At 41.5% G+C, this 12,629-nt stretch overlaps 1 protein-coding gene across 1 annotated transcript; it reads left to right on the top strand.

The window, feature by feature from the left end:
• On the top strand, positions 1-8,421 carry LOC141341014 (melanoregulin-like). The gene is made up of 4 exons (XM_073846142.1): positions 1-193; positions 3,998-4,088; positions 5,837-6,000; positions 7,070-8,421. Exons 1-4 carry the CDS (start codon positions 8-10, stop codon positions 7,145-7,147), a joined length of 519 nt encoding a protein of 172 aa, XP_073702243.1. The 5' UTR covers positions 1-7; the 3' UTR covers positions 7,148-8,421.
• Positions 8,422-12,629: the final 4,208 nt, after the last annotated feature.

Here is a 12,629-nt window from a genome sequence, read left to right as displayed (position 1 = left end):
GACCAGTATGTCCAGTGGCAGTGAGACAGCATTGCCTCATGAGCTCCAGGACAGCAGATCTGGATCTGGACCTGAGAAGGAGGGGAGGACCTGGAGCAGTACTCAAACCTCCATCTGCACTACTGAGGGGGAATCAGATGCTGAATTACATGCATTCATCAAGATGAGAAACAAAGTGGACAAAGATACTGAGGTGAGGAACAAATACACATTCACCTTGAGATACAAACAAGAACTGCGAAAACAAATACAGAACTAAGCAAGTGAGTATATTTTACAGCAGCTTCCTTAATAGAATAGTTCACCCAAAAATGAAAATTTGATGTTTATCTGCTAACCGTCTGTCAGTCATATAATGGCAGTCAATGGTTACCGGGTAAAAAAAACATACACAGACAAAACCAAATGAAACCCTGCGGCTCATGATGATACATTGAGGTGTTAAAGGGGTCATCGGATGCAAAACTAACTTTTACATGTTGTTTGAACATTAATGTGCGTTGGCAGTTTGTGTACACAACCACCCGACAATAATAAAAATCCACCCAGTTATGTTTTTTTAATCTTTAAAAGTATCATCCCCTTTTTAAAATCAGGTCATTCTCAGCTTCTTGTCGTTGTGACGAAACACAGTTGATTGACATGAGAGCCTTACCTTAGACCCACCCTCACCGAGCTGAAACTGTCCCAATACGATTGCCATTGTGTCGACTCAGGTGCAGAGGAAGACTCTAACTGAGCGATTGAGGTGTTCTGTTGTTGAATGTAATAATGAACATAGCAGTAGTCATTTACTCCCGACCTCTGAGCCGCTTAAGAGGCAAAGGAAAACGTTACTTTCATTTTTAAAAGGAAAGCGCCGATCCCGATCTACATATGCATCTATGTTCGTGTGAAACATTCGTGATGCAGTTTCACCCACAGCAGAACTGAGTATAAGGGTTTTTTATGCATCTTTGCAAATGGCCTTTCTTAGAATGTGCTTGTTGGCAAGTTTCGCTGATAAACGCGGCTAAATGCAGCTAAACACAGCTAAATACAGCTAAATGCGGCTAAAGTAAACATTACAGCTCGTAATCCCTCAGCAGAGAGGGGCGGGGCGAGCAGAGCTCATTTGCTTTTAAAGGGCCCATGCGATAAAATGAGCTGATATTTTGCAGAGCTGATTTTGACAAGGTAAAAGGGTGTTTTTTTACACTACTATTGAGAATTTTTAACCAAAGTATATTAGAGACTTTTCATTAAGACCCTAAAGCAGGGATCCTCAAATCTTACCCTGGAGGTCCAATGCGCTGCAGAGTTTAGCTCTAACCCTAATCAAACACACCTGAGAATGCTAATCAAGGTCTTCAGGATCATTAGATAATCACAGGTAGGTGAGTGTGATCAGGGTTGGAGCTAAACTCTGCAGCGCATTGGACCTCCAGGGTAAGATTTGAGGAACCCTGCCCTAAAGACTCACATGAACTTGTGGAAAATGGGCATCGTATGACCCCTTTAAGACACAAAACGATCGGTCTGCAAGAAACTGAACAGTATTTATATCATTTACCTCTGATCCACTGTAATGTTCAACTGTCCTGAGCGCGTTCACAACAGCCTGTGACATATCAACGATCTGCCAAAGTAGATGCACACGCAAAAGCGATCTGTCACACGTATATGTCACTAAAAGATTACTTTTCCTTGTGCGAACTCATCCGGGAGCGTTGACTTTTCACCGACTACATTTTCAGAGCACGTTGACGCGTCACGTGCCGGCTGTTGTGAATGCGCTCAATACAGTTAAACGCTGCGGTGGATCAGAGGTAAATAATGATATAAGTTGATATAAATGAGTTAAAAATCTTTGTTTGTGCTCTACTGAAGAAACAAAGTCACCTACATCTCGGATGCCCTGGGGGTAAGCGGATAAACATCCAGTTTTCATTTTTGGGTGACCTATCCCTTTAAGGTTTTCTTATAATGTTAATGAAGTTTTTCAAACAAAAAAACAAATATGTGCAAAAATTATCATTTTTAACCCTAATTCTGACCCTCTGTCTAAAACGACCTGTTTTTAAGGCGCTTGTCTTTTAAGGCTTCTGAGTAATTGGCCACTGTTATGATTGGCTAACGTCACTGCAATAGGAAACATTTTCAATGCCCCGCCCCCTCGCTACTGCATGTGAGTGTTTTGACAAGAGGATCAAAATAAAACAGTCATTTCCAGACAAAACAGTATGAAATTATTTACTTACCGTTTGTGATGCAGCTGCAGGCAGATCTAATAACGCTTCATCTTTCTAACAAATGTTTCTTTGTGAACTCCCAATGACACTGTCTCATTTACAAAACAAAACGCCCCAGACAATCCTCTGACACATCCAGGATGCCATTAAAATAAACGATCTACTTTTTCTTTACGCTGGCTATTCATCGATGTGTTGCACTGGAGGCAGTGTTTATGCAATCGACTGCGCCCAGATGACATCACCTTGGACCTCGGATTTGTGCCGTTTTTGGAGCTTGATTAAATAAATGTTTATAACTGTTTATAATGAGGAGGAGGTTTAAGGTTATGAAATGTGCAGGATGTTTTAATGGTACACAGACCTTTTATAAGCCGAATAATCAAGCCAAATTTGTTTTCTCATGTCATCACCCCTTTAAGTTAATTCCTAAATTCTTTGTGACTTGCTTTTGTCATTTTCATGGGCATTTCCTTTTTTCCCTTCCCTTTCCTCTTCTTCTTCTTCTTCTTCTTTTTTTTTTAAATACACAGTTCTTGAAATAAACTTTGTGAATTCTGGAAAATGTCAAGTCTGATGGTGATATAATTGAGTTTGAGTGTAATATTAGTGAAAATGTTTGGTTTAATGGTCAGCTGGCTCTTATATACAGGCAGGAGTCTCCACCCATGATACACAGCTGTCATACACGTCCATCTAGCTTGTTTACACAGAAAAACAATGGAAAAGTAGTGCATTTGAATGATTTTTGATTTTTGTGCATTTGAAAAACGTGTACTGTGTGAACGACCCCATATGCAGTTATACCTGAAGCAGCACAAAATCCATTAGTTCTTCCATACTGCTTAATGCTTTAGACTTTGACTGACTTTTTTGTATTGGATTTTGGCTACGAGTAAATACATCGGCATTTAAGCTGATGTAATTTGCCAATTTTCTCTAATTGAATTCAGCTCAACTGTACCAGAAAGCCAAGTGATGAAGAGTTCATTTCAGACACAACCCTAAGGTGTGGTGAGGACACTGATCCGGTCCGTCACATTTGAATTATTTAAACTGTAAACAGCAATCATGTGATTAGAGCAGAAATTCTTGATCACTATTAAAAGGGTTACTTCACTCCTGAATCAAAATTTCCTGATAATTTACTCACCCCTATGTCATCCAAAATGTTTTTATAGTTTTTTCCTCAGTGGAAAATAAATTAAGGTTTTTGAGAAAAACATTCCGGGATTTCTCTCCATGTAGTGGAATTCAATGAGGACCAACGGGTTGAAAGACTAAATTGCAGCTGAGTAATAAGGGTCTTATCTAGTAAAATGATCGGCCATTTTCTAACAAAAATAAAAAATGTGTATACTTTGTAAACACAAAGTCCACTGTATGGAGAAACATCCTGGAATGTTTTATTCAAAAACCGCAATTTCTTTTCGACTGAAGAAAGAAAGACATTTAATAAAATGCAGTGCACTGCTTGTGATTCTAACAACCTTATCCTGTTGATTTTTCCAGTATGTCAGTGTCCACTTCATGCACTAGATTTAACTTTTCTCAGGTTTATCAGGCTGTGGACAGCTGGGAGAGCACATGGTCTTTAATGCACTTACAAACTTGTTAGAGTCAATCTACGGTAACCCAATAGTGATGTTCTGTCACACAACCTATGCTTCCGTCGACAAGGCTCTTCAAAGCTTTCTTTCTGTCTTGACCACACTTCGTCTATTTGTGTGTGTGTGTGTGTGTGTGTGTGTGTGTATGTGTGTTAGGAATGGGAGAAACTGAACTATGATATCCACACTCTGAAGTACGCTCGTAAAGAAGTTTGTACACGTTGGAAGAAGATCTTGCTTCAGCTGGGTGAGGTGGACTATATTTTCATTTTTTAATCATTTTTATAAATGTGTAATCTTTTTATTTATATTATACTTGTATGTTTTATTTTCTATGTTCTATGTTGTGAAATTATTATTTTTTTATTTAACAAGAATGTTGTGACAGCAAATATATTTAGAATGTTACAAAATATTTCAGTTTTAAATGAATATCTTTTCTATTTTTATTTTTTAAAAATGTATTAACAGTTTCCACAAAAATATTCAGCAGCACAACTAAGAAATGCTTATAAAATGAAATGTTTTGTGACTTCTGATGGATCATATGACACTGAAGACTGAAGTAATGACTGCTGAAATTTGGCTTTACCATTATAGGAATAAATTACATTGTAAAAATATATTAAAATAGAAAAACTTGTAATAATATTTGACAATATTACCATTTTACTGTAGTTTTGATCAAATAACTGCTAAATTGTGTTTATAAGAAACCTTACCATATACACTACCAGTCAAAAGTTCATTCTCTTTGATGGGGAAGTGTGTCCAAACTTTTGACTGGTAGTGTATATAAGTCTAAGAAAGAGTAAGAAACACCATATCAGCTCATCAGGACTTACAAGAACAATGTTCATTTTGCCTTTAAAAATGTCAGTTATTTATGCTTAAATATACAATGCACAGTGCCAGTTGACATAATAGCAATCCCTGGTGAAAAAAACAGCTAAAACCAGCCTAGGCTGGTTGGCTGGTTTTAGCTGGTCAACCAACCTGGTTTTAGCTGGTCATAGCTGGAAGGCAGGCTGGTTTTAGAGGGGTTTTGGCCACAGGGAGACCAGCTAAAACCAGCTACTTCCAGCTTAAACCAGCTAAGACCAGCCAACCAGCCTAGGCTGGTATTAGCTGGTTTTTTTTCAGCAGGGATAACATACCACGTCAAATGTGACCTTTATTTGCCCATGGTAGTGTCAAGTCAAGTCAAGTCACCTTTATTTATATATTTTTTTTAACAATACAGATTGTGGTAAAGCAACTGCACAGTATTTAAACAGCACAATAGTGTGTAAGTAACGCATTATTGTAAATAATCAATTTTCAGTTAAAGGCAGTTCATCAATGAATTCAGTGATATCATAGTCCAGTTCAGTTCAAATAGTATAGGATATCGCTGGAAAGTGTCCCCAACTAAGCAAGCCAGAGGCGACAGCGGCAAGGAACCAAAACTCCACAGAAATGGAGAAAAAAGAAACCTTGGGAGAAACCAGGCTCAGTCGGGGGACCAGTTCTCTTCTGGCCAGACGAAACCAGAAGTTTGTAACAATGTCAGATTGTAGGGAACTCATCAGGTTCCTGTGGTGTAGCGACGATGGCCGTCTGGGTTGGCGAGGTTTTTATTGATGATCCGTCTCTGGAGCTCATCTGGTTGACATCCACGGCTATTGAAGTCATCTCCAGGTGGTGATCCATGATCTAAGCCGGTGCGGACTGGATCCGGGGGACTGCAGTGACCATCTGATCTGGATACAGGCTGGGTCTGGTGGCTACGGTGACCTCGGAATAAGAATGAAACAGACTAATATTAGCGTAGATGCCATTCTTTTTACGATGCAACGGGTACATCAGGTGTTATGGGAAGTGTTTTCGGTTCCGGTTGACCTAATTAATGCAGCCTAACAATCCTTTAACGGATTTGAAAAGTGGAGTGTGAGCATGTCTTTGTGTCTGAAGAAGTACAGTCATGTTAAATGTTCATGTATGTTGTTGATTCAGGTTACCAAAGGGAGGCAGACTCCTTACTGACAGTGAACAGACAGACCATTCTGAGTGACTGGGACAATGTGGAGAAGGCCAGAGAACTGCTGCGAATACTGTCAGAGGAGACGGGCCTCTTCCCCCGTGGACTCAGCAAAAGTGAACGATACGTCTTTGTCATGGTAAATTCATGTCTGCATAATAAACAACAGTTCACAGTCCTACAGTCCTTAATATGAAATTGTGTATCATTTATCTTTTTGATCTTTCATTAAAAAAAAATACAAAATTCTAAACTTTCATTGAAGCAAGACAACTGAAAATGGGGGGAAACTCACATTATGAAATAAATGTTTTTCTCCAATGCATGTTGGCCACAAGTATTGAATCCCCTAAACATTCTTAAAAGTAAAATGTCTCTTAAGTATATTCATTCATATTTACATTATGTAGCATATTGTCCAGCCATGACTTCTTGTTCCACAGAATTCTAAATAAGAGGAACACAAAAGCCAAATTCCCTTAACCATCTATTACAAGGAGTAAAACCAAAGAATATAAGAATATAGTGAGCTTCACAAAATAGAAAGTGGCTGTACGAAAATAGCTAAAGCATTGAAAATCCCCATTTCCACCATCAGGGCAATAATTAAGAAGTAGCAATCAACTAAAGATGTTACGAATCTGCCTGGAAGAGGACGTGTGTCTATATTGTCCTAATGCACAGTGAAGAGGAGAGTTTAAGTAGCCAAAGAGGTTCACAAGTGAAGAATTGCAAAGATTAGTTAAATCTTGGGGTCAGAAAGCCTAAAAAAAATATCAAACAGCCCCTACATCACCACATGTTGTTCAAATGGGTTCAAATGTCAGGTGCTCTCCAAACTCATCAACCATTATAGCCATTATAACCATTATATCAAACTCAGAACTGTTATCTTGGGAAAAGGATGTTGCAATAATTGGATGCCAATAATTGTGGCTACATGAACTAGAGAAAAACATTTATTTCATAATGAGATTTTACCCCCACTATCCATTCTTTTACTTCAATAAAAAAAGTTAGAATTTCTTAATTTTTTGGAATAAAAGTTCAAAAGCATAAACAATGCAGATTTATTTCCACAGCCACCATTGCTCATATTTACCAAGAGTGCCAATGTTAGTGGACAGCACTGTGTGTGTACATAAAATGCCACTTTTACAAGCAGCTGGGTGGAGCCTTGAGGAATAATGAGTATTCCCATTTCCTAGGACCGACTGGTGTCTTTGGACAGTGCTGAAGACTTTGTGCGGTTGGCCAAAGAGAAGTATCCAAGAATTGAGTCTTGAGCTCGAAAGGAACTTTTAACTTTGGATTCGTTTGCTCTCTTTTTGATGCTTCTTCATCAACTATCAGTAAAATCATTGTTTTGTCCTAAAGGAATACAGACTAAATTACATTATATTTGGAAATTCAGAAAGGTATCTGCAAGTAAGAAAAATATAATGTATACAGATAGAACAAGAAGCAAGTTTCCTTTAAGGGCTAGTTCACCCAAAAATGAAAATTCTGTCATTAATTATTCACCCTCATGTTGCTTCCTAAAATTACGGTTGAACCACTGATGTCACATGGACCACCCTTACTGTCTATGCAGGGTCAGAAAGCTCTCGGATTTCATCAAAAACGTCTTGTTTGGATGAGCTATCCTTTTATTTCTTCCACTTTTTAACAATAATCCAGTTTAATTCAATAATTTGAATGTTATTTGCATGTGTCTGCTAAACACATCAATGTAAAATGTAGATGTAAATAGAACTATACGCAAATACAGTTCAAAATAATAGCAGTCCAACATCACTAACCAGATTAATCACTGTGTTTGGGAGAAATTATATTTCTACATGGAAAAAACTTTACTAGTAGGTGTAATAGAGTAATAGAAAACTAACAGACCCAACAGTCATGATTTCCATGCTGCTTATTCCGTGTAATTGAATCATTAATTGAAAAGGGCATGTGGAGTTCAGTTAGAGAGGTAAATCATTCTGTGAAAAAACTGGTGTCAAACAAGTTGATAAAAAATTATATCATAGGCTTAAAAATGGCAACCAAAACCAGAAAGGTGTGGAAGAAAACTAAAAGCTACCGTTCAATTGGATCGAAGAATAGTCAAAATGGCAAAGACTCAGCCAATGATCAGCTCCAGGCTGATCAAAGAAAGTCCTAATTTACCCGTGAGTGCTGTAACAATTAGAAGTGTCAGGATTGTGTCTTGTTCTGTTCTGTTCTCCTAGTGTTTTTCCCCCTATGTTTCCAGTTCAAATGGTTTAATCCTTGTCTTCCCCTCTAGTTTTGTTTCCATTTGGTTTGTTCATGCCCATATTTGTATTTCCCCCTCGTTATCCTGTTATCTTGTTTGTGACCACGCCCCCGTTTCAGTGTATTTAAGAGTCTGTGTTTGCACTCCCCGTTTGTCGGTCAATGTATATGTTACTTCCGTTTGTTTTGTCATGTGCTCATTTCTTGCTCCCGGTTTTGTTTATTTGTTATCATTTGCAGTATTTTATTTAATAAACCTAATTCATTCAGTTACTCTGGTTCTCCTCGTCAATCTTCACACCTCCACCCAGCCAGTTTGTGACAGATTGACCGACCTAATACAAGAAGATGAACCGGGCTGAGGACCTCCTTTGGAACTTGCATCAAAGTGAGCGTTCGCTGGAGGAATATGTGGAGGAGTTTTTGAGCGTTTACCATCTGGTGAGATGGAGTGACAAGATGGTTAACGCATGTTTCCAGATGGGACTCAAAGATGATAGTTTGTTTAATTTGATTACTCCTAGTGATTGCTACCGTCCCGTAGCAGATTTTGTAAATTTTGTTCTTGATTTATGTGATTCCCCATTCCAAGTCATGGTGGAGGATGGTAATCCTCCTCCCATCTGGAAACATGCAGTCACCCCATCTCACCAAAAGCCAAAACCCTCCGCATATCACTCTAGCGACCTCACTCCCTTGTCCCCCACGTGTCCCCAAGTCCTCCTAAGCTCCACGATGGTCCTCAGCCCAGTACCTCAGGCTTCCTCTCCGCGCTCAAGCCCGTCAGCTGCTAAGCCAGCGTCAGCTCACAAGATGGCCGCCGCGTCAGCTCACAAAATGGCCGCCACGCCAGCCAGCAAGATGGCTGCAACGCCTGAGTCTGCACACAAGACGGCCTCCGTTCCTGAATCCTCGGCCAAGATGGCCACCAAGCCTGAATCCCTGGCCAAGATGGCCGCCAAGCCTGAATCCCTGGCCAAGATGGCCGCCGTTCCTGAGTTCCCAGCCAAGATTGCCGTTGTTCCTGAGTCCCTGGCCAAGATGGCCGCCAAGCCTGAATCCCTGGCCAAGATGGCCGCCGTTCCTGAGTTCCCGGCCAAGATTGCCGTTGTTCCTGAGTCCCTGGCCAAGATGGCCGCCAAGTCTGAATCCCTGGCCAAGATGGCCGCCGTTCCTGAGTTCCCGGCCAAGATTGCCGTTGTTCCTGAGTCCCTGGCCAAGATGGCCACCAAGTCTGAATCCCTGGCCAAGATGGCCGCCGTTCCTGAGTTGCCGGCCAAGATTGCCGTTGTTCCTGAGTCCCTGGCCAAGATGGCCGCCAAGTCTGAATCCCTGGCCAAGATGGCCGCCGTTCCTGAGTTCCCGGCCAAGATTGCCGTTGTTCCTGAGTCCCTGGCCAAGATGGCCACCAAGTCTGAATCCCTGGCCAAGATGGCCGCCGTTCCTGAGTTGCCGGCCAAGATTGCCGTTGTTCCTGAGTCCCTGGCCAAGATGGCTGCCAAGCCTGAATCCCTGGCCAAGATGGCCGTTGTTCCAGAGTCCCTGGCCAAGATGGCCGCCAAGCCTGAGTCCCCGGCCAAGATGGCCGCCAAGCCTGAATCTGCACCCAAGATGGCTACCGTCAAGTCAGAATCTCCGCTGGTTCCGCCCAGTCTCACAGAGTCTTTGCTGGTTCCGCCCAGCCCTCCAGTGACTGCGCCGCCAGAGCGCCCTCCAGTGACCGCTCGCCCAGAGCCTGCTCTTCCAGAGTCTCCGCTGGAGACGCCCAGCCCTCCAGAGCCCGCTCCTCAAGAGCGCCGTCCAGAGCCCGCTCCTCAAGAGCGCCGTCCAGAGCCCGCTCCTCAAGAGCGCCGTCCAGAGCCCGCTCCTCAAGAGCCAGCGCGCCCTCCAGAGCCGGAGCTCTCTCCTGCGCACCCCTCCATGCTCTCCTGGGTGGACTATACCCTAGGTTCCCCCAAGAAAATTTTGGGGGGGGGGCTACTCTCCTGATCAGCCATGGCCACCTGGACTGTTGACCCGGCCATGGCCTCCTGAACTGTTGACCCGGCCATGGCCACCTGGACTGTCTGAGCCCCCAGATCCGCCATGGCCACCTGGACTGTTTACCCGGCCATGGCCCCCTGAGCTCCCAGACCCACCATGGCCTCCTGGACTGGTTACCCGGCCATGGCCACCTGAGCTCCCTGATCCGCCCTGGAGACCACCTCCGCCCAGGGCGCCCACCCTCCCTCCCCTATGGATGTTATTAGGCGCAAGACGCGCCTTCGGGGAGGGGGGGGGGGGGGGTGGTGTAATGTCAGGATTGTGTCTTGTTCTGTTCTGTTCTCCTAGTGTTTTTCCCCCTATGTTTCCAGTTCTAATGGTTTAGTCCTTGTCTTCCCCTCTAGTTTTGTTTCCATTTGGTTTGTTCATGCCCATATTTGTATTTCCCCCTCGTTATCTTGTTTGTGACCACGCCCCCGTTTCAGTGTATTTAAGAGTCTGTGTTTGCACTCCCCGTTTGTCGGTCAATGTATATGTTACTTCCGTTTGTTTTGTCATGTGCTCATTTCTTGCTCTAAAGTTTTGTTTATTTGTTATCATTTGCAGTATTTTATTTAATAAACCTTATTCATTCAGTTACTCCGGTTCTCCTCGTCAATCTTCACTCCTCATCCAGCCAGACTGTGACAAGAAGACACCTATGTGAAGCCAATCTATCGGCAAGAAGTCTCTGCAAAGTCCCATTATTGAAATAACGACACATGCTGAAGAGGTTACAATTTGCAAAAATTGTCTGGCCTAAAGAGAAATGGCACAATATTTTGTGGACTGATGTAAGCAGATTTTTCTTTTTGGGTTTAGGGGCCACAGACAGTTTGTCAGGTGACCCCCAAACACTGAATTCAAGCCACAGTACACTGTGAAGACAGTGAAGCATAGTGGCGCAAGCAAGAATTCTCATACTATGGTGCTGGGTCTATATATCACATTTCAGGGATCATGGATCAGTTTGAGGACATCAAAATTCTCAAAAAGGTCATGTTGCCTTATGCTGAAGAGAAAATGATGTTTTATAAACAAGGTTCGAGGAGAATCGTTCTGGGCTGGAATACCTGCAGGTGCCATAAGTTGATCGACTCCGTGCAACACAGATGTGAAGCAGTTCTGGTCATACAACTAAATATAAGTTCAGTGATTCACAAGAAAGCTAAATCGTCAAGATTTTTGTTTAGTTTAAACAGTAAATGTTTGACTTTGTAAAGAAAAATTCAGCCACTGCTATTTTTTTTGATCAGCCTAATATTTATTTTTCTTCACTTTCAGTAAAGTAATAACAAATTTGATACATTTTTCTTCATGTTTTGTCCATATATTTTAGCCTCTTTTTTCCCCAAACATGACTATTTCACAAAAATAGTTTAGTTTCATGTACTACATTTTGAAAAAAATTCTCAGATTCTGTGATTTCTCATATTTGATATATAAGTAGGTTTTATTTTAATAAAGGTACTTTAAAAGTGCATTCAGTTTGGTGCTAATGTATGTAGGAATATCTTATACTAAGAAATAATTTGTGTTTTTGTAAAGAGTCGTTTCAATTGTACACTTACATAATATGAAGACCGCACTCATAATAGTTTTCTATTTACAAAAGTGACTAAATAATAGCTTCTAGCCTTGATGAAATGACGTGACCAGCGCTGTTTCATCAAACGTCATAAATAATCCTCACTTTCTTTGGCTGCCGCCTATCCACCTCATTTTTCCTGTAAGAGTGGGCGAGACCATTTGTAAATTTTATGGGTCTGGCTTCCGGCCTTATCCAAGTCCAGCTGCTTGTATCTGTACAAAACAACCTGTTTTGCTGCTTGATGTTGCAAATTACATTTACCGCATTATTATTCCGGAAGTCTCCCTCATAGGCTTATATGATATAATATGTAAAAGTAACTACGTACTTTTCGCCTTGATGAAATGAAGTGACCCATGCAGTTTAAATTTCATAGATAATCCTCACGTTCATTGATAGCCAACTAGTAGTGTTGTTTAGTAATGTTAAAAGCAAAAATTAGACAACAAACCACTCTTTAACGGAGGCAAAGCGAGAAAATATCTGATTCTGAAGCCAGAAGACAAAGACCAAAAACGTGTATATGGCATAAACAAATTGATGACGCTGTAAATCCCGAGTGGAGATGTCCAAGTTGCTACCGCGGTCAAGTATCCTTATGTTTTTTGGCAGATAAGGGCATTAATTGTTGTGTAGTTATCTAAAACTCACTAGTATCACTGCCATGCATAAAACTTGGCTGTATCCGAAATCGCCCACTATACACTCAAATAGGGCACTTTTAAGTGGCGTTCGAAACCATAGTGGACGTTCTCGCGCTCATTCAATCCCACAATGCACCGCAAAAACGAGCGTACAACACTGATCAACAATAGAGAACAACCGATATACATTCAAAGTCTAGAGATAGCCCATAATGCACTGTGAGAGTCGCGCGGACCACTGTGAGGATTAAA

The sequence above is a fragment of the Garra rufa genome, chromosome 8, assembly GCF_049309525.1.
Source record: "Garra rufa chromosome 8, GarRuf1.0, whole genome shotgun sequence".
Classification (NCBI taxonomy): domain Eukaryota; kingdom Metazoa; phylum Chordata; class Actinopteri; order Cypriniformes; family Cyprinidae; genus Garra; species Garra rufa.
The sequence above is the reverse complement of the archived record's forward strand: the minus strand, read 5'-3'. Positions and strand labels throughout refer to the sequence as shown.